Source organism: Phytophthora sojae, assembly GCF_000149755.1.
Source record: "Phytophthora sojae unplaced genomic scaffold PHYSOscaffold_13, whole genome shotgun sequence".
Taxonomy (NCBI): Eukaryota; Oomycota; class Peronosporomycetes; order Peronosporales; family Peronosporaceae; genus Phytophthora; species Phytophthora sojae.
The window spans coordinates 363,861-386,673 of record NW_009258127.1 but is presented as its reverse complement, the minus strand read 5'-3'; the positions used below and the strand labels follow the sequence as shown (position 1 = coordinate 386,673).

General features: G+C 57.5%; 13 protein-coding genes across 13 annotated transcripts; 7 read left to right on the top strand and 6 right to left on the bottom strand.

Annotated features, from left to right (window-relative positions):
• Window positions 1–170: 170 nt before the first annotated feature.
• On the bottom strand, window positions 171–2,774 carry PHYSODRAFT_565722 (hypothetical protein; the record flags this gene model as incomplete). The annotated part of the gene is made up of 1 exon (XM_009539205.1): window positions 171–2,774. One exon carries the CDS (start codon window positions 2,772–2,774, stop codon window positions 171–173), a length of 2,604 nt encoding a protein of 867 aa, XP_009537500.1.
• A 146-nt stretch (window positions 2,775–2,920) lies between these two features.
• PHYSODRAFT_565717 (hypothetical protein) lies at window positions 2,921–4,857 on the bottom strand (the record flags this gene model as incomplete). Its single annotated transcript, XM_009539204.1, has 8 exons — window positions 2,921–3,087; window positions 3,153–3,246; window positions 3,333–3,507; window positions 3,585–3,635; window positions 3,716–3,891; window positions 4,092–4,533; window positions 4,611–4,651; window positions 4,711–4,857. The coding sequence occupies 8 exons, from the start codon at window positions 4,855–4,857 to the stop codon at window positions 2,921–2,923; spliced, it is 1,293 nt and encodes a 430-aa protein (XP_009537499.1).
• A 318-nt stretch (window positions 4,858–5,175) lies between these two features.
• PHYSODRAFT_565715 (hypothetical protein) lies at window positions 5,176–6,303 on the top strand (the record flags this gene model as incomplete). The annotated part of the gene is made up of 1 exon (XM_009539203.1): window positions 5,176–6,303. The coding sequence occupies one exon, from the start codon at window positions 5,176–5,178 to the stop codon at window positions 6,301–6,303; it is 1,128 nt and encodes a 375-aa protein (XP_009537498.1).
• A 485-nt stretch (window positions 6,304–6,788) lies between these two features.
• PHYSODRAFT_529567 (hypothetical protein) lies at window positions 6,789–8,267 on the top strand (the record flags this gene model as incomplete). Its single annotated transcript, XM_009539202.1, has 1 exon — window positions 6,789–8,267. The coding sequence occupies one exon, from the start codon at window positions 6,789–6,791 to the stop codon at window positions 8,265–8,267; it is 1,479 nt and encodes a 492-aa protein (XP_009537497.1).
• Window positions 8,268–8,550: 283 nt separating this feature from the next.
• On the top strand, window positions 8,551–8,736 carry PHYSODRAFT_530734 (hypothetical protein; the record flags this gene model as incomplete). The annotated part of the gene is made up of 1 exon (XM_009539201.1): window positions 8,551–8,736. The coding sequence occupies one exon, from the start codon at window positions 8,551–8,553 to the stop codon at window positions 8,734–8,736; it is 186 nt and encodes a 61-aa protein (XP_009537496.1).
• Window positions 8,737–9,091: 355 nt separating this feature from the next.
• PHYSODRAFT_306907 (hypothetical protein) lies at window positions 9,092–10,262 on the top strand (the record flags this gene model as incomplete). The annotated part of the gene is made up of 2 exons (XM_009539200.1): window positions 9,092–9,714; window positions 9,794–10,262. The coding sequence occupies 2 exons, from the start codon at window positions 9,092–9,094 to the stop codon at window positions 10,260–10,262; spliced, it is 1,092 nt and encodes a 363-aa protein (XP_009537495.1).
• A 1,762-nt stretch (window positions 10,263–12,024) lies between these two features.
• Window positions 12,025–12,590, top strand: PHYSODRAFT_529840 (hypothetical protein; the record flags this gene model as incomplete). Its single annotated transcript, XM_009539199.1, has 2 exons — window positions 12,025–12,062; window positions 12,140–12,590. 2 exons carry the CDS (start codon window positions 12,025–12,027, stop codon window positions 12,588–12,590), a joined length of 489 nt encoding a protein of 162 aa, XP_009537494.1.
• Window positions 12,591–13,035: 445 nt separating this feature from the next.
• PHYSODRAFT_306905 (hypothetical protein) lies at window positions 13,036–13,935 on the bottom strand (the record flags this gene model as incomplete). The annotated part of the gene is made up of 3 exons (XM_009539198.1): window positions 13,036–13,162; window positions 13,230–13,639; window positions 13,723–13,935. 3 exons carry the CDS (start codon window positions 13,933–13,935, stop codon window positions 13,036–13,038), a joined length of 750 nt encoding a protein of 249 aa, XP_009537493.1.
• A 159-nt stretch (window positions 13,936–14,094) lies between these two features.
• Window positions 14,095–14,807, bottom strand: PHYSODRAFT_362321 (hypothetical protein). Its single transcript, XM_009539197.1, has one exon. The coding sequence runs from the start codon at window positions 14,725–14,727 to the stop codon at window positions 14,149–14,151; it is 579 nt and encodes a 192-aa protein (XP_009537492.1). The 5' UTR covers window positions 14,728–14,807; the 3' UTR covers window positions 14,095–14,148.
• Window positions 14,808–15,077: 270 nt separating this feature from the next.
• On the bottom strand, window positions 15,078–16,185 carry PHYSODRAFT_319515 (hypothetical protein; the record flags this gene model as incomplete). The annotated part of the gene is made up of 3 exons (XM_009539196.1): window positions 15,078–15,545; window positions 15,577–16,048; window positions 16,109–16,185. The coding sequence occupies 3 exons, from the start codon at window positions 16,183–16,185 to the stop codon at window positions 15,078–15,080; spliced, it is 1,017 nt and encodes a 338-aa protein (XP_009537491.1).
• A 591-nt stretch (window positions 16,186–16,776) lies between these two features.
• Window positions 16,777–17,379, top strand: PHYSODRAFT_390533 (hypothetical protein; the record flags this gene model as incomplete). The annotated part of the gene is made up of 2 exons (XM_009539195.1): window positions 16,777–16,966; window positions 17,135–17,379. Coding segments are annotated over 2 exons (435 nt in total), but the record flags the coding sequence as incomplete, so codon positions are not given.
• A 1,712-nt stretch (window positions 17,380–19,091) lies between these two features.
• Window positions 19,092–19,669, top strand: PHYSODRAFT_288978 (hypothetical protein). Its single transcript, XM_009539194.1, is given in 2 exon segments — window positions 19,092–19,428; window positions 19,439–19,669. The coding sequence occupies 2 exon segments, from the start codon at window positions 19,355–19,357 to the stop codon at window positions 19,608–19,610; spliced, it is 246 nt and encodes an 81-aa protein (XP_009537489.1). The 5' UTR covers window positions 19,092–19,354; the 3' UTR covers window positions 19,611–19,669.
• Window positions 19,670–20,767: 1,098 nt separating this feature from the next.
• Window positions 20,768–21,372, bottom strand: PHYSODRAFT_416311 (hypothetical protein; the record flags this gene model as incomplete). Its single annotated transcript, XM_009539193.1, has 4 exons — window positions 20,768–20,856; window positions 20,923–21,072; window positions 21,145–21,214; window positions 21,289–21,372. Coding segments are annotated over 4 exons (393 nt in total), but the record flags the coding sequence as incomplete, so codon positions are not given.
• Window positions 21,373–22,813: the final 1,441 nt, after the last annotated feature.

The following is a 22,813-nucleotide window of genomic DNA, read 5'->3' as shown; positions in this document are numbered from 1 at the left end:
CGATTGCTTGAGCGCCACAGTCTTCTGGACACGCATGAAAGCACGGGATGCACTCACAAAACCTTGGGGCTTGAGAAACCGTTATTCAGTATACATGTACATGTACAACTTCGATGCGGGAACAACTACGAAGTATTTCGTGCCGCGATGCAGCACCAATCAGTGGCCGTTTAGTCCACTTCGTCCAAGTCCAAGTCCTCCTCAATACTGCTGGCACTGCTCGGGCTGCGCGGACGGCTCATGAAACTCCCACTCGAAGAATGGACGGATGGTGACGCCGGTGGGGACAACGACGACGATGACGACGAGGAGGAAGACGGAAGCGAGAACCCTGACACCAACTCCACGGGATGACTGGCCTCTTGTGCAGGAGCCGCGCTTGTGTCATGGTGGACCAGGTTTCGGACACCACTCAGCGTGCGCCGCATCACTTCCAGGAACGTGGGGAAGCCCGACGACGAGCTGGAGGCGGACGATCCTGCCGACGCGGACGACGTCCGATCGTTTCCTCCGTTGAGGCCACTGGATTCCAGCTCCGCTGCACGCGCTCGCAGTCTCTCCTCAGCCTCCGCAACTTCTGGAATCACACCAATCGAGCCTTCACGGTAGTCTGCGCTACCCTGGCTTTGAGGCGTGCGTGGAGAAGAGATTCGGCCGGAAGGTGATGGTGGACGATAAGCGGATCGCACCATCCGCTGGACGTCGGAGTCTGTACTGGAATCATCGTCGCTGTCGTCCTCATCGTCGTCGTCACGGCCAAATGAAGTCCCAAAGAAGTCGTCCGCCAGGAAGTTGTCCAGGTCACGTGCTGCCGCTCGCTCCTGTTGAGTTGGTCCAGTGTCTTGTGAGTGACTGCGGTGGCGATACGAGCTCAGGAGAGGCACGCGACTGTGGTCGACGTCATCGTCAGTGGTGTCGGCACTTCTCGAGTCATTGAAGCCAAACGAGCGTCCGATCGGAGGGGTCGACGGCGTTTGAACGCTGCGAGTGGAAACACCAGCATCTGAGCCATTGCCAGCGTCGCTGCTACCACGGGCCAATGACGCAAAAGAGGCCGGTGCAACGATTGCGTGGATATGCACGTCAATGCTGCGTCGCGGCTGGTTGGATTCATTTGCTGTAGTCGGAGACGTGGTAATCAGATCGCGGATGGACAGCGAGTTGTCCAGAGCCTCCATCGACGCTGACACACTCGCAGCTTGTCGCTGCGCAGACCCGCCGTGGCCATACCGCAGCGCAGTCGAGCGACGCTCTTGCTGGCGCTGTGACGTCCCCCTCAGCTCTGGACGCAGCAACGGATCAAAGTATCGCGCCGAGTCCATCAAAAGCCGGCCGAAGCGGTCAAAAAGTGGCGCCACCAGGTGGGCCACCTCCGACACCTCGCTCTCACGAGACTCTCCTCCTGCTTGGGAAGTCTCTGTTGGCAAACCCGTCTCCGTCGCCTGAGCACCAGACACTGCATCGTCGACGGGATTCAACGGCGGTTGGTTCTGCTCTCGCTCTCGTCTTAAATCGTCTTCGCACAACTCGGTCAGTCGGTCAATGTGAGGCATCATCTCTCGCATCAGGTTGCGCACATCCACCACCATACGCCGAACGTCGTTATCGCCTACTCGCGGCGCGCTCGGCACTCGCGTCGTCGGCACGGGCGACATGCGCTGCATGTTTTGTGTGTGGAGTGTGCGCGTGCGAAAGGCAGCGATGCGGTCCGAGTCGAAGTCGATCCACTCGTCCCACCGCGCGGGCCAGCCATGGTAGTGGATCAGCACTTTGCCGTCGGCGATATCCATCACCGTGGACTCGAGCCACTGGTTCACCGTGTCCTTGACGTCCAGCCACTGGCCCACGAAAAACTGCCTCGGGCGACGCCGCACAGACTGCTCTTGGGTCACCTCCGTCTCGACTCTCTCGTCCTCTTCTGCTGCGGCCCGATCTTCCTCCTCCACTGCGGCGGTCGACAGCACCGTGCGCATGGTCAGAATACCCTGTGAGATAGGCTCCAAGTCCACTGCGAGCGTGGCCGTCTCTGACCGTCTGGGGCCCGTTGTGGCCGATGTGCCTAGTCCCATGCCCTCGGCCGCCTCCTGCGGCGACTCGCTCATCTCGTCCAGGATCTCCCTCAGCATGGGCAGCGGCTGCGTGCGCTGGGCCGCTGCACCGGTGGCCGCGTTGCGCCTCAGGGCCGAGCGCAGGTTGGCCAGGTTCCAGGCCGGGCCGTCCACCTCGCGGCCCACCTGCTGCTGCCGTCGTCTCGGCCCGCGCGCGCGTGCGCCTTCCTCGCCCTCTTCCTGGCCAGCTGCAGGCGTCTGCGTCGTATTGCTGCTACTGCTGGCTGAGGTGCTCGCCGGACGGGCTACAGGCTTGGCCACCAGGTGCACCGTGTGGCCGTCCTTGAGGTCGTACGCGGCCAGCGCGGCCCCGTCCTTCAGCAGCTTGCCGCGGTAGATGAGCCGCTGGCGCGCGGCCGGCACCTCCGTCACCTCGGCCACGCGCAGGCGGAAGTCGGCCACCGACATAGAGGGCGCGGCCTCTACGTCGAACACGCGCTCGTCCAGCAGCTTGAGCCGCAGGTGCAGCGCGGCGTCGTCATCCGTCGCCGGGCCGCTCGACTGCGTGTCGCTGCGCGGCGTTCCTGGGGACGCAGGCAACGAGGGCGTCCCCGGGGACGCGGGAAAGGAAGCGGCCATGAGCGGAGAGTCCGGGGCCGTGTAGATCGAAGCCGCGCGCGGAGATTCCGCCGCCGCCGAGGCGTCCGCCGTGCCGTCGTTCTCCATGCTGCGAAGAATGAGCGAATGAGCGATGATTTTCGCTGACGAAAAATAGTGACCGACCAATCAAAATAGCTGAAGTCGCACTTCAAGCTTCACTTTACGATGTGTATTGAGGAGACCCAACTCCATGTACCTCTCTACACACTCCCTTAGTCGCTCTTCTCGGCAGACGTCGAGACACTGCTGGTCGCTACAATTTTGAAGAGCAGCAGCGAGTACGCAGCGGCCACGGAGCCGGCGACCTTGAACTGCAGCTCCTCGCCGAGCTGCGAGATGCCCCAGCCGCCGCTGTACACGCCGAGGATAACGCTGCAGCCTAGACGATAACACTGCTCTGTCAGCCATGAACTATCATACGGCACAACATCATCGCCAACGCACCTCCACCAAGGAACGCCAGGGTGCCGCCAATGCGGTGGCCCGGGTTCTTCCACTGCCAGCTCGTCTTCTTGCCTCCGAAGGTGGTGGCGAGACCCTGCGCAGCAGCAACAACGACAACAAACAACAATAACAGCCGTGAGCATCTCAGGTCGTCGACGACTCAAGCAGGTTGCAACGCACCCCGAGCATGTTCAACGTTGACAGCGTCGCCGTCACGCCCGCGAGCCACGAGTGCGTGGACGTGAAGTGCTCCTTGCCGTACGCGTTCTTGGTCATGTAGGCCGCGGCGCCTCCAACGCTCAGCAGCAGCATTGCCAGCACCTGCGAGATCATGTGCAGCTTGGACAGGAACACGCTGGCCACAACAAACCAGGCGCCGTCAGTCAGCTCACGTTGACAAAGGTATCCCCCAATACGTCTCCAGCAGCTCACCGGGTCTTAAAGTCCGCCACGGTCTTGCGCTCCAGCATAACGTAGATGCCCCTGCATTGATCAGAACTCGGTCGGTTAGCTACGCCCATGTTGCAGCCATACTTGGATGCATGCATGATCCACGGTCTCACAGGGGGAAGCAGAGCAGGAAGGCGACGGCGTTGGCCGCCGGGTGCACCGCGAACAGCGACGGCGCCGCCGCGCACTTGGCGAGGATCGTGGCGCAGGGCGCGCCCAGCAGGCCGCTCAGCACCAGCAGCTCCAGTTTCTTGGCCATCGTGATCAGGAGAGGGTTCCGACGGTGCGCCTTGACTTGTGACTTCTTGACTGCACCACCACAACAGGCGGCTGACTGTCTATTTGTATGGGTTACGAGGGGTACAGGTGGGTTACATTGCATGGTAATCGACGCATGGCCGTGATGTCATCGCTGCGTGGCGATCTTCCAGCAGCAGCTTCAACCTCACTCTTCGTTAATATGTACAATAACCACAAGCTTCATGCCACTTTAGCCGCCTTCTGCATCCGCGCTTGGCTCTCGCGACGCTGCAGCACCAGCGACTTGCCCAGCAGCGTCACGTGCGCCGCGATGATGAGCACAGTGAGCTGGAACTGCCGCTCCGGCGAGAAGTTCTTGGCGCCCCAGTGGCTCGTGTGCAGCCCGTAGAGCATAGTGGCGACTCCGCCAACGTAGACCAGCATACCTGTGAGCACATGCGTCTCGTCCTTCCACTGCCAGTTGGCCTTCACGCCCTCGAACGTGAGCAGCAGCCCCTGGAACACGTTGAGCGCGAAGAACATGCCCGTCACCAGCGCTGCCCACGAGTGGGGCGTCGCGAAGTGCTGTTGGCCAGCGTCTCGCTTGGCGATGAAAGCTGCGCCCCCTGCAGCAGTCACTAGCAGCCCAGCCGCCAAGTTGAGCAGCAGGTGGAGCTTGGTCAACCACACTCTGTGGACACAAGCAAGAAGAGGCCGTAACTCGGTCAATACTGCACAGATTTCAACGCGGAAGCGCTCACCACGAACCTCTTTGCGTGGACCTTCTCGTCCTTGCGTAGCAGCATCGCCTGCAAAGCACTACATGGAATGCAAACCACCGGAACACAAGGCGTCAGGGGGCTGCAACAGCGGGCAGACACACGAGCATCGCCAGCGCATTCAGCGCCGGGTGCAACGCAAACAGCGAGCCGTCGGCCACGCAGCGCCCCAGGACGGCGACCAGCGGCAGCAGGAACAGCGCCGCCGTCAGCGCCAGCTCCGACCGGCGCGCCATCGTGTCAGTCGGTATCAGGAGCGCCTGAGTTTTAACACGAACAAAGATGGTGTGCGGCACATCGATGTAGCCATGATTGCGTACCGCGCCAAGCGTCTCACTGCGCGAAAACCACTTGCGCCCAGTATGCTCTGGAATATTCGCGACCCCGCATCTCGAACGTCCCAGAGTATCTTCCTCACACGTCGCAGGTTTTCGGTGCCAAGGCGACCACTTCAACGTCTCTCACAATTCAATTTGCCCCGTGACAACCAAGTCAAAGCAACAACTACCAGTAACGCATTACCGAGCCCTCCACACCACCGCAGACAGACAGCGATGGAGGCCCAGACAACCCACGAGAAGAACCGGCTGCGCGCCATCGAGCTCAAGGTGCAGGACGTGCAGAGCAAGCTCAGCTCGAGACTCCCGGCCCAGTTCCGGCACGTGGCCGCGCTCGTGTGCGGCGCCAAGTGGCGGCTGCAGGCGCTCAAGCCACAGGACGCCGCGGCCGTCGTCAAGAAGACGCGCCTGGAGCTCGGCGCTTTCGACTACCGCGTGAAGGAGCAGGCGGAGCTGCTGACGCGCTGCCTGCTGGAGCTGGACGACGTGCTGAGCCACGGCGACGCCGACGTCAAGAGCGCGCGCAAGGCGCTGGTGCTGCTCGTGCAGCAGCTGCTGCCCCAGGCCGACGCCTTCAAGGAGCGCAGCGCCAAGCTCAAGCAGTTCGGAGAGGACCTGCTCGCAGCGTTTGCGGAGCAGACGCAGGCGCCCTCGACGCCCAGCGACAGCGGCTCCGAGTCCGACGACATGCACGTGAAGGCGCTGTTCGGACAGAGTGAAGACGAGAAGGACGACCGTGCGTCAGAAGCAGAGGAAGAAGAGCAGAGAGAAGAAGATGAAGAGATGGTGGAGGCTGAAGACGCCAAAGAAGACGAGCCCATGGAGCCCGAGACCGAGGTCGCGGAAGACGAAGAGGCCGACGACGAAGCTGCAGATGAGAACGAAGTTGCTCCTCCGCAGAAGTCTCAGCGTCTTCAGCCAACAACAATGGGCCTTGCCCCACAGACATTGGACATCGACGTCAACTCGCTACCGGTGTGGCGGCCGTACTACCAGCTGCAGCGCCGACAGGACGGCATCTACCTCCTCGCGCGCCTCAAGAACATCGACCCGCGCAACGTGCGCGTGCAGTGGAACGAGCACAGCGACGTGCTCCGAGTGAGCGGCTTCCGACTGCCCACGCAGAAGGACATCGTGATGTCGCGCCTCAGCGGAGCCCCGACCTTCGGCCGCTTTGAGATTGCCGAGCAGTTCCCGCGGCACATGCTCAACATGGAGGAGGCCACGCAGCAGATCTTCGAGGACGGCACGCTGCAGATTCGGATGCCATTTCACGTTGTGCGGCGGCCAGTACGGTATCACCCGGCCTCGTTCTTCCAGCCACAGGACTGCTTTGTCTGGTAAGGACAGCGGCAACGGAGTTACTAGCTCAACATGTACACTAGGATAGGTTCTTCAGTAAAAAAAATACTGACAACTGAAATGCCCTATATTTTCTGCGTTGAGACGGCGTGAAGTAGTTTTCAATCGGTTTTATTTTGCTTTTAGGTTTTCTTAAGTAGTTCCACCGCAAAAAGTTTCGGTCCATTGCTACGAGAAATGTGGAAGTGCTATCACGCTGCATGGTGTTGGGATGTAGATTAAAAGGATGGAAGAGTGATGTTGAGGCCAAGGCATCATGAGAAGTTTTACACTGCAGATTTTTTCCGATGAAAATCCAAGCGTGTTCTGATTGATTTTGCTTTGATGGAGATGAAACACATTAGCAGTATTGATTGGTTGGTGGTGACGTTGACCACGGGCCAACAGCAGAATGCGTGACACAACTTTTCTTGCGCTGCGTAGCTCAAGTCGCCGAAGCCTCGACAACTTGAAAAGTTGCGGCGATAATGCAGAAGAGAGCGCTCGTGATCAGCATCCTCGTCGCTCTGGCTGTCATCGTCGCGGTGATCGTGGTGGTCGTGACGGTCTCTGCGTCTCACGCATCCACCAGCTCCAAGAAAAATGACGGTGACAAGACAAACTCCCCAAGCTTCAAGTCCAAGTCCCATGCGAGCGACACATTGCACAACTCCAAGAAGGACAACTCCCGTAGTGGATCCACCGACGAAGTAGAGGAGACTACGGACCCGCTGGCTGAGAACTACGCGGTGTCTGCTCTGGCCATTGGAGACTGGGGCCGAACCATCGCAAAAGACGGTGGATCCTGCTGTTCGCGTCGCAAAGCTTTCACTGTGCTGGACTACAACGCCATGGAATACGTCGCGATTCTGTTGGGCCAAGCTGCAGCGGCAGCCCAACCTCGTCCTTCCGTCGTGATCGGTCACGGAGACAACTTCTACTGGGACGGGCTGCACGATTCGACGGACCAGGCCTATCGCTTCCAGCAAACGTTCGAGGACAAGTACAACACCGCGAGTTTGGCTGGGATCCCGTGGGTGAACGTCATGGGGAATCACGACTACGGTGGCGCCAGCTTCGTGTGCTCGAACGGAGAGCTGGCAACGGAATGCGGCTCGACGGCCGAGCTGCTGGCCGCCTTGGACCGGAAGTTCGAGCTGCAGTCGCAGTACGTGAGTCCGCAGGACAACCGCTGGCTCATGCCCGACCACTTCTTCGTCCACTCCATCGTCGACCCGGCCTCGAACGTGAGCATCGACATCTTCAACCTGGACACGAACGACGCTGACACCCACGGCGCGCAACAGATCTGCTGTCAATGCTACGGATACTCGGGCAAAGACGACGACGCGTGCGAAAACGTCAAGCGCGGTGACAGTCTGTGCGCTGGAGGAAACAACGGCATGTTTGACGCGTGTATGGACAAGCTACAAGCCTGGGGCGAAGACTCGCGCAAGAAACTCGTCGAGGCCGCGAAGGCCTCCACTGCGAACTGGAAGATCGTCAATACGCACTACTCGCCGTACAATCACTACGCTCCTGGTCCAGCTGAGAAGTGGCGCGAGTTGCTGGACGGCTTGGGCATCCAGCTCTTCCTGTACGGCCACACACACGGCGAGAAGCACGACTATACGGCGTTCAAGACGCACTTCATTGAGAACGGAGCGGGTGGTGGCATCCAAAACGAGTCCCCCAGCGGCATACCGCCGTATGCTGAGGACTATGTGGAGAACGTTTGGTCGGCTGGCCATTACCCGTACGGCTTCTTCTCGCTGAATGTGTCGCCCACATGGTTGAAAGTGAGCTTCAACACGTTCGACGATAGCTGGTCCATGACGAAAGACTTGGACGCGACGGTAGTTGGCGGGATTGCTATCAAGCACTGCTGGTACATCCCGCAGCATGGCGGACGAGGCAAGAGCTGCGAGGATGCAGAGCTGCAGTCGGCGGGTGCGGGCTCTGTCTAGTGGAAAATCAACGACATATTTGAGGATATCGATCGCGGGGCATTAACAGTGTCTATGACAGAGTATTAATGCAAGTACGAACATCAAATTCACACTCCATTGCCCATGTCGTTATCGATCTTGAACGCCAACGACTTGGGGAAGGGCCTCATTCCACATTAACGAGGAATATAGCCATCATGCCTCCCACAGGATGAATGGTTATTTTCTCTCAAGTCTGAAAGAGGGATGCGGATTCCGACAATCCGTCTTCGCACTGCAAAATCGGCCGTCTTGAAGAAACATGGTGGCTTTCTGGTGCGGAGTGAGCTCGGACAGGAGCGTGTTCCCCATCGACATTGACGCGGGCACGTCCGTGGGTGACTTAAAGGCCGCTATCAAGCATCAGAATCCGACAGCGATCACATGCGACGCGAACAAACTGCTGCTATTCGTCACTAAGAAGGATGGAGCGACACTAGCGGCATGATGCAGCCAACCGACTCTGCTGGCATATCGGAGGAGCAAGAACGGCGGGTTGCGTTGAGTGAGCAAGATATTGCGGCTGGGAAGGGATCCGTTCATTTGCTGGTGGGAGTGCCGACCTCAGTTCAACCTTCAAAGGTGGTCGTAGGCGACAAACGGAGAAGGACGGATGTCGCGCCACCTGCTATAATCGAATTTGGGCAGCAACTCGATCGTGAGGCGGATCTGACTGTGGGAAGGTTACTGAAGCTCCCAAAGGCGGTCTTCAGCACCGCACTCTGCAATGGCTTGTACATCCGACAGGAGTACTGGGATCTCCACAACCTGATCAAGACGCGAATGGCGTCGCGCAACTGGATATGCAGGTGCCTAGTGTTGGGCAGTCCCGGGATTGGCAGGTTTTTGGAGTGTTTCTGTTGCTCGTGTTCATGACGGAGAAGAGGGACATTGCGTACCGTTCTCTTCGCGAATCGTGTCCCTACTACTTCAACTGGAATAGCTCAAAGGGCTACGAGATCCCGGAGATGCCGCTCGCTGGTAAAAAGTACGAAGGCTTGTTCGATGGTAACGAGTGCGGTGGGGCTTTGGACTATAGCCATTTTCACCATACGTTCCTCTTCGCTAGCCCCTGCACGAAGAATTACCACCATTTCGAGAAGGATTCGTGCATCACGGTGTACATGAACCCATGGAGCAAGGCTGAGTGCCAGACCTTTGCCGACCAAATTGAATTAAAGGACCCGGACGAGTGGCACCACATATTCAACCTCGTTGGGGGGGATCCCCAGACTCGTGTTCTCTTTCTGTTTAGATTTCGAGACCTTGGTGGACCGCGTCAAGTGCGTCTTCCCGATGACGACAACAGTATAGAAGAACTGGCGTGGCGTTTCCAGGCTGGAGATTTCAGATTCAACGACAGGATGATACACATTCTGTTCCACTTGAATCGCAGCAAGGAATCGCGTGGGCGTCTTTATTTGAGGTACTCGTCTTTGGCTGTGTTGGTCATCGCATGTCACCGTTATCGAACGTCGCTATACGATGCTCGCGAGTTGTTGCAGCCTGCGAGGCTTGGATCATGTTCGACTGAGAGGAGAACAGAGCAAGAGATTCCTCGTGGAATACCTTACCTCAAAGAAGTTTCGTATGAGACCACTGGAACAAATGAATGCGGCAATGATCGAATTTGGCTCGTACGCTATTGCCAAATGTGAACCGACGCTGTGTGTTCCGGCTGCGACGACTTTTCCAGCAATCGACGCAGTGCTGGTTGTCCCAGCCGATCGTCGTATTATATACGTCCAAATGGCAGCAGACAGAGCGCATCCGATCCAGTACGAACGCTTGAGCGAACTTTACCAGGGCTTGTCGAGGCGCGAAGAATTTCGAGGTTATACGCACTTGCTTCTGTTCATTGTCTCGGGCGGCATTTACGATGGCTTTACCAACCAACCCTACACGAGTACGCCCGAGACGGCGGAAGCTGACATCGGCGTGACGCAGTATGTTGGAAAGTTCATTCCGCATTAGTTTCAGGTTGACACGAGCAGGAGCTACGAGGTGATGGTGTGTGGATGAGTTGCGGTGCACATGTATTGGCCACTGGCCAATGAACAGTTCGCACTTCAGATTCTATGGATCCCGAGAATGGTAGCTCACATTAAAACAATTGGATTTTTTTAGGAAACTACTCTTGAATTGCTTTGTTCGGGCACGATGTTGATCTTCGCTTAACTGAATTAATAGGTTTTGGCTAAAACTATAGTACGAAAAGATTATTTCGATGCTTTATTCACGACCCTCGGCAAGGTCAGCCTCGGTGAGTTGGGCTCGCTCGTCTACAGTAGACTTGTAGACTTGAGAAGCAGGTCGAGTTAATTGACACCATTTCGACTGAAGTGTCGATAGGAAAAACGGCCGACTACCATGATTCGTTTCAGGTGGACCATAACAATGAAAGAGAGAATCAAATTATCTTTTTGAAAAGGGCGAGACGCATTCATATATTTTCGTCTCAACAACATCGGCTGTGCGGGGAAAAACTGATGCATGACTTAGACGTATGCAGCGATGAGATAGGTTTTTGTCTTCTTCTTCTTCTTGGGTATCATTCGAAGCAGTTTACACGCGGAAGTACAAATTGATATCATGATGATGATGCACGTGCCTTGCTCCTGGGAAGGAGACAAACCGAGGTCCCGCTTTCTAATGTCCCCGACGGATGTTCGACCCCACTCTTATCCAAGTGTTGTAGTCATTCACGATTCCTACTATGACGGGTCTAGCATCATCAGCCTGCACGTTGAAAACTTTTCTGTAGACGGCACTTGGGCGCAACGATTCGTGTGCCAGTACTCGAACTGCTTACCCCGTGGGCGCCCTCGATGGTATCTCGGAGGTGGCGTTGGTGGCCGCTAGGTGCGGGCTAGCGAATTAGGCACGCGACGGCAGCACAATAGGCAACACGCATGCTACCGATCTCATAGCTGCTACAGATGCCCTCGCAGACAGCTTGGAGGGCGCCCCACTGCCTTCGAGACGGCGCCTGTTGCGCACACACGCACGGACAGTCCTTGTATATGCATACCCGCGCCCGCCTGCGGCTATGGCATGGTGAACCAGAGCTACGCTTCATCGAGGCGAGCTCGCGGCACTCCGATCCAAGGCCCGAAGGTGTCGGGGGCAAAGTATACGTCGAACTTGAACTTCGAAATAAGCAGCTCATTTCACAAATAAGCCACCCTCAATCGCTGTGGCCAGGCACATTTGTTCCGGCGGCGTCGATAGTGCCTATAAAATGGGTCGGCTTTGCTCAACCGCCCCGTCCACGTCGCCAGTATTTACGCCATACAAATGTCAAGAGGCCTTCCCCAATGTCAGGCCGATGGCCAAGTCTAAATTCGGTATACCGGCTAAAACCGGCTGTTACCTTCTTCAATGAAGAAGGCCTCTTGAACTACGTAGGGCGCGGTACGCAATCATGGCTACATCGATGTGCCGCACACCATCTTTGTTCGTGTCAAAACTCAGGCGCTCCTGATACCGACTGACACGATGGCGCGCCGGTCGGAGCTGGCGCTGACGGCGGCGCTGTTCCTGCTGCCGCTGGTCGCCGTCCTGGGGCGCTGCGTGGCCGACGGCTCGCTGTTTGCGTTGCACCCGGCGCTGAATGCGCTGGCGATGCTCGTGTGTCTGCCCAGGTACAGTACAAGGCTCGCCTTTTGAGTGCTGTTGCAGCCCCCTGACGCCTTGTGTTCCGGTGGTTTGCATTCCATGTAGTGCTTTGCAGGCGATGCTGCTACGCAAGGACGAGAAGGTCCACGCAAAGAGGTTCGTGGTGAGCGCTTCCGCGTTGAAATCTGTGCAGTATTGACCGAGTTACGGCCTCTTCTTGCTTGTGTCCACAGAGTGTGGTTGACCAAGCTCCACCTGCTGCTCAACTTGGCGGCTGGGCTGCTAGTGACTGCTGCAGGGGGCGCAGCTTTCATCGCCAAGCGAGACGCTGGCCAACAGCACTTCGCGACGCCCCACTCGTGGGCAGCGCTGGTGACGGGCATGTTCTTCGCGCTCAACGTGTTCCAGGGGCTGCTGCTCACGTTCGAGGGCGTGAAGGCCAACTGGCAGTGGAAGGACGAGACTCACGTGCTCACAGGTATGCTGGTCTACGTTGGAGGAGTCGCCACTATGCTCTACGGGCTGCACACGAGCCACTGGGGCGCCAAGAACTTCTCGCCGGAGCGGCAGTTCCAGCTCACTGTGCTCATCATCGCGGCGCACGTGACGCTGCTGGGCAAGTCGCTGGTGCTGCAGCGTCGCGAGAGCCAAGCGCGGATGCAGAAGGCGGCTAAAGTGGCATGAAGCATGTGCTCGCTGTATACCATTGAAGTCTTACCAGTTTTCCGCAGTTCGAACGACCAGATTTGGACCAGACTCTGAATAATATAGGTTAGCTCTGTTGGGGCGTTCCACTCGCGCTGATTCCGAACGATGCGCGTTTAACTGGAATTTACATCCGTCTTTGCAGAAGTCAAAGCGCGCTGCATCAAAGTCAATGTCAAGAATTGAGTGTAACTTTAGAACTTGCCCTCTAAACGAGCGTACCTTGCATATTTTCCCATGATAAACTCAGCCGCGGTTGTCAAGGTCACCCCCTTTGCGGTCATGTCACGCAAGAACTCCTACATTCCACAGCGACGGACGGTTATACGCTTTCACGCAAATGCAAACTGTTCGAATGGCACCTTGGCTGGCTTCTCGAAACCCGGTACTGGGGAGGAGCAGTCCGTCAATAGCACCAGGTCGCTTAGTCGCTTCTGGGCCACGCAGCCACGAGGTCGCGGACGTTGTAATTCACAGAGTGCGAGAGAGATTCACCGACGATGACGAGTTTATCAGCACGCTGCAGCGACTTGATCAAGGCCTTGTTGAGACTGCAAGAACCCAACAAAAATTCACTGCTGTCACATCAAAAACTCATGAGCATATCTACCACGTTACCTCGTAGATGGGTCGTACGGCAGTTCGTACTCCGCCTTGAGAGCTGGGTAGTGCTCTGTGAACGGGTTTCTGCCCTTCATCACGTACTGAACCAGTTTCAACGACGTCTTGGTCCACTCCAATGCAGCCGACAGCACATTCGGCTCGATGTTGTGCCCCGGGGACCCAATGACGCAGTGTTCGGGCCAAATTGTCAACGAAAACTTCCCATTCGCCTCCAACGACTGCGTGTACGCTAAGACGTAGTCGCTCAAGCTTTCATCGCGGGGTTTCCACACTCCATTCTTGAGATCTTGCGACGATATGGACGTGAACGGCTCGGGAGAATCCCCCGTGGCGTTCTTCCAGAAGATGCTGTTGGCGATGTGGTATCGTGGGTGTGAGTCCATGGTCAGCACCACCTGGGTCAGCTCCGGGTGATGAAGGCTGCGATCCGAGCGGCGTCTTCGTTGGCGGAAGGAATTGCCATTGAACCTCCGGGGTGGAAGCTCACTTGCTGGTCAATTACGAGGATCCCCAGTCCGCCTGAGGGGGTTTCTCCTGCTTTCTTGGCGTCGTCCGTCACGTCGTGCTTGAAATCTTTCACCAACTCATCGTAGATGGCTTCGACTGTAGGAGGAATGAGTGCCGGAGGGAAGACTGCCAATGCAGTGGGCAACAACAGAGCTACACAGGAGGTGAGCTTGACGAAACAGGCCTTGGACATGACGTAGAGCAAGTTGTGAGTGAGTGCGCCTCTTGAGAGCGATTTGAAGCCGCACGATCTTTTACTGTTGAGGCGGGGAGTGAAGGATACGATGACGTTCGTGTTGTGTTACTGATCTCGTCTGGATTAATGCTACGTTAGCTCGTCGGATTCACGTATCTGTACATGGAGCTTGTTCTTGGAGATCGGGAGGAAGTTTGTGTCTGCGGCGGCTTAATTCGCCATGTCGAGAGCGATAGCGAACGCGATGATCCACGCAGCAATGGCGCTGGAGAGCTGCAGCGGCGCCGAGTTGCTGGGAACCGCCTTTCCGTCCGCCATGTTGGCATCGTCGTCGCCGACCATAGGTTCCTGGTCACCGCTTGAGTTGAACACCGCCGATCCAGCTACATCTTCCAGCGAAGCAGACGCGTCCGCCATGTTCAATTCCGGAGACGGCGTGAGCTCAACTCCGACGTCTTCGAACTCAGTGTCTTCGTCGCTGTTGGCTTCGTCGGCATCATCGTCGCGGTGACGAATCGCGGTCGACCAGTTGGAGTAGAAGGGCGAGTCCGTCGTGGCCTCTTCAGTCTCCACCAGGGCATCGATGAACGCCGCCACACTCGACAAGTCTTCAGCGCCGTCGGTCTTGGCGAGAAAGTCGGTCGTCGCTGGGTCGGACTCGTTCTCTTGGCGCTGGAGGTGGCGTCCGAGCGCGCTTGGCTGCATGTTGGGCTGCTTGAAGGCACACGCGTGAGCTTGCACCACCAACAGGGACAGGAGAGCAACGACGCGCAGAAGGATGGAGGTCATGATTGGACTGGAGCGAGTCGGTCTTGTCTGGACTTGGGTTGGGTCTTGCTTGAGTGGAGGGAGCTCTTGAGCACTGCGCGGCTTGTTCGGGAATGAGCCCAGAGACCCGAGAATCGCCCAAGGTCTTCGAGTAATTTCTCCGGCGAGAAAGTACTCAACCTTTCTCTTCTCTTTGCGAGACTGCTACTGGAGCTCCCGTGGATTTTCACGTGGCTAGCCACTCGAGAAGAGAAGTGAGGGTCTCTACGTCCTTTCTCGTTAGAGAAGTTCTAGCAACACACTCGGGCTTCAGAGTACGGCAAAATGTGTTGTCTTTCGATTTAGAGGGCTGTTCTCTCAAGCTGCTAGGCTTACGGGAGCTGCACAAAGATCTTGCCGATGTTCTTGCGCGCGTACATGTGGTCGATGGCGTCTGGGACCTGCTCGAGTCCGTGGAACTCGGTCGGGTCCACTCCTGCGAGCAGCTTGCCCTCCTTGATGAGCTTGAAGAGGTTGGCCATGTGCGTCGGGATGATCTCGGCGTACGTGCGCAGCAGGAAGCCGCGCACCGTGATGGCCTTCATGAGCAGCACCTCGTTCATGGCGCTGACCGTGAAGGGCGAGCGCGGCTTGTCCCCGCGGTACTCGGAGATGTGGCCGAACACGTTGATGCGGCCGCGGATGGCCATGTTGTCGAACACGGTCTTGAACATCTCGCCGCCGATGGTCTCGAACGCGATGTCGATGCCCTTGGGGTACTCCTTCTTGAGCACGGCGTCGATGCTCTCATTGTTGTAGTTGATCACGCGGTCGCAGCCGAGTTTCTTCAAGTGCGCGGCCTTCTCGTCGCTGCTGCAGGTGGTTGCCCACCATCTTGGCGAGCTGCACGACGAACTGACCGGCGCCGCCGGCCGCCGCCGTCACGAACACCGTCTCGTTGGTCGACAGCTCGCCGCACTCCTTGATGGCGATGGATGCCGAGATGCCGCACACAGTCAGCGGCAGCGCGGCGGGGGAGAGCTCCGGCAGCTTGTGGGTGGATCCGACGGGCACCTCCACGTACTCGGCGTAGGCGCCGAACTTGTCGTACACGACGTAGTCGCCCGCGACTCCCGCTCCCACTTCAACTACGGTGCCGGCCGCGTCCAGGCCCGTGCCGAAGGGCGGCGGGTTATCGTTGAAGACGCCGTTGGTCACATTGATGTCCGTGGCGTTGACGCCCAGGAACTTGTTCCTGACCACGACGTGGCCGGCGCTAGCCGTCGGCAGCTGCGGGTGCGTCACGATCTCTGTCGCCTCGCGGAAGTTGGTGGAGAGCTTGGTGCACAGGAGCTCGCGGTAGCTGGGTATGGTGAGTGTGGACTGGGATGTCAGGTTGTCGGTAAATTGAAGAGTGACGGACTGGGGGCTGTTGATTGGCATCCGAGCTTGGGGGCGTATACACAAAGGCAAGTTTCCAAGCGATGATGACGCGGACATTTTCGTGTCGAGTAATAGACCCGCGCGTTTCTATGTACATATGACGCTTTTATTGGTTAAAAAGCGGGTTAAATGCTGCTGATTAGCTGGAATTTTTGGTTGGGGTTGGGGTGACGCCCTCCCCCAGAACGCGTGGCCAGCATGTTGCTAGCTACGCGCTTCCGGCAGGTGCTCTCGGGCATCTGTACGTCCCTAGCGGGTCTTTCCTTCGCCCCCAAGCCGACAGCACTAGCGACAACTACACCTCCCACCCTCTTATCGCGCTCTCCTCGCCGCGCGCATCAAACTAACCGTTTTAGGATAGGTTCGTTTAATGTCCAGTCGTTAGGTTCGACCCGCAAGCAGCAGGACACGCTCCCCCAGGACCTCCGGCGCTACCGCATCGACGTTCTCGGCATCCAAGAAACACGCATCTGCACCCTCAACAAGAAACGTATCGGAGACTACACGCTACTCACACTACCAGCCGTACAGGAGCGCCACGGGATCGGCTTTGCCATCTCCCCCCGCGTCCGCCCCTACTTACACTGCTATTGGGCACACTGCGATCGAATCGGCGTCGTTCAGCTCTTACTCCCCCACGCAGGCCCCGTGAACATCGTCACGGCGTATGCTCCCCACAGCGGTCGGCCTCTCGCCGAAGTAGATCGATTCTACGCTGATCTCAGCGACACACTTGACCAACTACCAAGGCGCAACATCGCGGTCGTGACCGGCGACTTCAACGCCAAGCTCGGACAACAGATCAACGGCGATGAGGAGATTCGCCAGCAGGTAGAGCGTCAGGATCTCGAAGCCGTTGATCAGGCGCAGCAGGAACGACACGTTGGCGAATTCGATCCTCTCCTGCCTCAGCAGTGAGGCGATCTCCACGCTTTAGGCCGTACTCGAGTCCGACCCAACAGCCCCCGCAGACACCGAGAGGCATTCATGGGACCACATACACGAGGCATACGCAACCGAAACGGCCACGCATTGGCTGACTTGTGTTCTACTCACCTTCTCTTTGCCACTAACACAGGTTTTCAAAAGCGAGCCCGCCACAAAACAACATGGAGTCAGCGCCGGACGAATCACTGTATTTACAACCAGATCGACTATATCCTATGCCCTCAGAACTGCCGACGGCTCTGCATGGACGCACGATCCTGGGGTGGAACGTTGACGGCGTCGGACCACAAGCTCGTCACCGCCGACTTCATCCTGAACGCGGCCACTCACCGTCTCCGCTACAGCGCGGTCAAGCCAGATCCAGCACTCAAGTTAGCACGAGATCATCTCATCTACGACGACACAGCACGAGACGACTACACGAACGCGCTCCAGGCAGCGCTTTCACAGCCAACAGCACAAGGCAGCACCGTTCTCCAGTGCTGGACAGACACGCTCGATCGAATCCGAGAAGCAGCCGAGGGGACTATAGGATTCGCAGGTCCTAACCACCGCCACGTACGACATCACGACGATGAACTTCAGCTGCTCTCTGAGGCCCAGCGGGCGCTTCAGCTTCGAATCTACAACGACTGCGCCGCTAACACGATCGAGCTCCGAGCCGCCCGCAACAAGATCCTCCATCAAATCCGAGCGCGATGCCGAGCCATCGCATCTCGCAAACGGGACGAGCGGATTACACGCATCGAAAATCTGAGCGACTCGGCACGAATGTATGCAGCAGTTCGAGACATTAGCCCCCATCGACCCCAACCGCTGTTACTCCACGACCAAGAAGGTAAGTATATCTATCCTGCGGTAACAAACTACTAACAAGGTGATCACAGATCACTTCCGAACGCTGTTTTATGACTCGGGGCGGCCACATCCTGTTCCGGATCGTGAACCGCGATCTCTAACCCGTCCTGTTACAGCAACAGAAGTCGAAGCAGCCTTTCGGCGCCTCAACAACGGACGCGCCGCTGGGCCAGATGAGCTCCCAGCAGAACTTCTTAAGTACGGGGTTTCAGTCCTCGCGCCTCTCTTCGCAGACCTCGTCAACTGCAGCTTCGAGCAAGGCACCCCCCTTGCACTCGGTGAAGGAACACTCGTGTGCCTGCCCAAGCCCAACAAGCCCCGAGGGGAATGTTCCAGTCTCCGCCCCATCGTGCTGTTAAGCAGCATTCGCAAGGCCTTATCTCTCGTCGTACTCGCACGGATATCCGCTGCGGTGGACACATTCCTGTCCCCCAATCAAAGCGGATTCCGCAAACACAGAAGCACTGCTGACGCCGTGTGGGCGCACAAATGGCTCTGTGCCCGCGTGCAACGCTATCGTAAAACCATACATGTCCTCGGCATCGACCTCTCGCGCGCGTTCGACACAATCGACCCCGTAAAGCTTGTAGAAGTACTCCAGACATTCTTACACGACGACGAGGTCCGATTGATCAAGGTTTTGCTCGCCGACACCAAGCTCTCTCTGCGCTCCGGGTCCAAGGCACAACACAGCTTCGATAGCAACATCGGAACGCCGCAGGACGATGCGCTTTCACCGGTCCTGTTCGTCATCTACCTGGAAGCTGCGTTACGCGACCTCGCATCCCACCTCGGAGTGAATCGGACCCTACTCGACCAAATGATCGTCTATGCTGATGATGCAGACTTTGTCTGCCGCGATACCGAGCTGGTCCAGCGCATCCAAGCCGAAGCACCAGCAGTGTTCGCACGCTGGTCCCTCCAGATGAATGCAACTAAGACATAACTAACCATGATTCAGCGATGTACAGGCTCGTCGGGCTACTCCCGACACGCTCGGACGACAGAAGAGGCGTGGCGCTCCACACAGAAGCTTGGCAGTCTACTCGGCGACTCAGAAGATCTGACACGACGCAAAATACTCGCAGCAGGCGCGCTACGTCGGCTCTGGACAATATGGATCCGGCCCCAGTACGTCAGTGACGCCACCAGAGTCCGGCTGTATAACTGCTATGTGCTTCCTGTTCTGCTGTACAACAGCGGAACGTGGGCACTGACGCCGTCCGAGCTGAGCAGACTCGAAAGCTTCCACCGCCGACAACTACGTAGCGTACTAAACATTCGCTACCCTCAGCGAATCTCTAACGCCACGCTCTACGAAATCTGTCAGGAACGCCCGCTCCGCCACAGAATCACAGCAGCACGATGGCGTCTGTTCGGCCACATCCTGCGCCGGCCCGAGATCCCAGCGTACACCCAGATGGCCGCCTACTTCGACTCGTCGTCCAAGGGAACCTGGCGTGGACGCCCACGCACGACACTACCGACTGTGCTCGATGCGGACCTTATCTCGAGCGGATACGCCTATCGCCTCGAGACCCGCCGAGACCTGGACCAACTTCGGCTGCTTGCACAAGAGAAACCTAAACGGAAAGCCCTCGAGAGGGCAATTGTCGCCGCACTGCCGGCGAAGAAGGGCCCGACGTATGCGGACACCACCTTATGCCGTCGACTAGCAAAGCTGAGCCTAGCGACAGCATAGTGTGGCAACGCGAAAACGTAATACATTACATTACATTAGCTGGAAATGAGATGGTACAGTTGTGGTACACCAAGTGCGTGGCACTAGCACGTCAAAGATGACGTTGCGTTTTTTGGTCGACCTGGGTTGCTGGAGCGTCGCTGCTGTGTTGTTGCCAATTAGAGCAAGTTTGCCAGACTACCAAGGATACAGCCTGGACTTCCCTACCCCTACTGCTGCTACAGCAGCCAGCGGGGGTGGGTGATACAGCTTGTCATCTAGATCCGCGAGCTCGTGTGGTGCTCCCGAGTAACAGACGATGAGAACGTCATGGCTCGAAAGACAGCAGGCTGGACACCTACGTCACCTTCAAGTACAAAGCTCCTCGCCCTCAAGTACATGTATTAACCAGTGGACACCTTATAGACTTCCGTATGCACCGACTGCATCGGTACGTGGATCGCCAAAACCGGGAAACAGTTTTGATTAGGGCCACCGTGTGAGGTGGTTGACAACAAACTGCAAGCAAAAAGGGGTCGCGATAGTCTGTCATTGCAGTGGGTACGGTATCCATACGTCCGTGTTTCGCTTCGTTTGTTTGCGGCGGCATGCGCTTGCGTTGCCTCCCGCTCTCTCCAGGCAATACTGCGAGCTCCACCAGTCCCGCGTCGTTAAACGAGCACAAAGCCCATCGGCTCCAGTTTCCTACCCGTTCTCGATCTTTAGGCCGCACCATCCCGGGCTCATTCCCAGGTAAAGACATCATCTTGACTTGACGATCGAGTCCGTGTTGTCCGGAAATGATCATAAGTGCATTAACACCATCCAAGTCAACAATCATGGCGAAGCGGCGACGGAAAATGACGATGCACATGAACTTGTATTTCGCAGAACTCACTCGACTAACATTTACTCGTTTGCACGCCTTTTCCAGGCTTTCCCTCCCTCCTCTACGCAACGCGCCTCCTTTTCGGTGAATCTCTATGAGCGGTAATCACCTCGTCCGAGCTTCAGCTCCCGCATGGTGATCCTGGCGAAGTCGAAGTGGAAGATGCGCGTAGCACTTGGCGTAGGACGTGCCGAATAAATAGCTACACTGAATCCATCCATGCTTCATGCTCCGTGGTTGTGCCTGGCCAACTCGAGCGCCGTCTTCTGGTACTGCTGGAAGTGGCTGTTGCAGTAGTTCCAGGTCCGCTCGTACGCCTGCTTCCGGCATCCGGGCACGATGCAGCGCTTGCCTGCGGGAAGGATCACCTCAGTCAGTCAAGCATTACGCAAAAGACTCAGGTGACTAGAACTCGTACCTCCTCCGTGGGCCCAGCACAGGCCATTGGAGATGGCGATCTTATCGCAGTCTTCTGTCTTGCACTTGGTGCCGCCGCCGTGGGACCAGCAGTAGCCGCGCGACTTGGCGCGGTTCGAGCAGCCAGAAGCCTTGCACTCTAGTGATCCGCCTGCATGGGTACAATACAAGCTTTAGGATTGAGAATACTGGGGACAAGAGAGCAATGGAAGCACCTCCGCACCATGTTTCCAGCAGCGTCCGAAGTGCTTGGCGCGGCTGGAACAGCCCTCCGCACTGCAGCGCTTGCCACCCTACATACACATTGAAAGAGGTTAGAAGGATGAAGACGCAGCGCGAAGACGGCCATCAACGAGCGGCGACGCACCCCGTGCCTGACGCAAAGACCGTGGTCCACGACGTAGTGGGTGCAGCCTGCGAACTTGCAGACGCGGTTGGCTGGCCGCGGTGTCGCTGCTGCTCGTGCTGGCGAGACGTCTGTCATGGGCCGGGTTCTTGCTCCGACGAGTCCTGGAGGTGTCATGTCTCCCGTGGCAGCGTATGGAGGCTGGCCGGGAAGACTCGGGAGCGCGAGGCCGCTGCGCTTGCGGTAGTCTGTGTTGTTGGGTCGAGCTACAATTGAGTTAGTGTTTGCCTTGTAAGCCTAAGAAACCAACTTCGATAAGCATACGCCACGTACTCATGAACGTGGCGGAGAAGGTCGTAGGCTCAGGCACGTACTGCTCTCGGACTGCTGGTGCTTGGGTGTAGCTTGGTAAGCTCATGGCCCTGGTGTTCTCCTGGTTCTCGTAGTGGTAGTGCTGGTGCTGCGGGCTGTTAGAGCGGAGCACATCAGTAATAGCCGGCAGCATCGCCGCTCGAGGAGGCAGCAGCGGCGGCAGCACCGGTCGAGAGGCCACGAACTCGGGCTCTGCCTTGACATAGATCATCGACTGCTGCGTGTTGTGGAGCTGTTGGTGGTGCGGAGATTGCGGCGAGCCCGAGGGTCTCAGCAGGTCGGCAAGCACGATGGTGTTCTCGGGCGGCGACCACGGCTGCATGGTCCTTCCTTCCCGACTCAAGTAGTGGCTGAAGTGACGTTGGCTCGACCTGTAGATGAATGAGCCCCTGAGTCGCTGTGCTGGTCGCGGGCCAATTTCGAAAGTGCAAGTTGACGTGACCCGGCCGCGAGCGACATGAGCTCCGCCAACAGCCTAAAGGAGCGACTGTGCTTCGTCCCGTCGTCCGGCGACGAATGCTTGAGGGCCGTCTCGTCGCTTTGGAATGCGCGCGCCACCTGGCCGTGCAGGGGCCAGGCTGGCCAAGAAGGAGGGCCCGCTCATAGACTCGGCGGGCCGAGGCGTGAGTCAACAGCGCTTCAATCGATCACCCGAGTGGCGAATCCTTCTCATGGCCGATGGGGCGACGGTGATCAATTAACAATTGACAAGCGCTTTGGCTTGTAGCCCACCAACTGACGGGGGGCCTGGCCTGCTGGAAGGCGGCGAGTACGCAGCTGGAACTCCGCATAGAGGCCACGACCAACGCGCCCAAAGGTGCGTTCGTGGTGTTGAACGAGCAAAGCGCCGCAACTTCAGTCGCCTCGATCACCCGAGCGCGCGGTAAGGACAGTGCTTTCGTGCTCAACAATCCCTCCCCAAGTGACGCGCTCTCTAGCAAACGCTCGCGCTGGCCTACCACTCTTTCAATGTGGATCAAGCGCCTTGGAGCGAAGTTGCCCCACTCCAGGCAGCTGGACGCTGCGCAGGTCAAGGCATCAACGCTGGGCGTCTGGCGGGTCTCGAGCAGGCATGCCGAAAATACGATATATATCTATTTTCTCAAGTTAACGAAATACGTATTTGTTTGCATACCAAGAAGAGAAGAAATAAATATCTGAAGACCCGGTGCTG

Excerpts from the sequence above, each read along its gene's own strand:
- PHYSODRAFT_362321 (XM_009539197.1), bottom strand. The coding sequence starts at position 14,727 with ATGACCTCCATCCTTCTGCGCGTCGTTGCTCTCCTGTCCCTGTTGGTG.
- PHYSODRAFT_288978 (XM_009539194.1), top strand. The coding sequence starts at position 19,355 with ATGGCCGCCTACTTCGACTCGTCGTCCAAGGGAACCTGGCGTGGACGC.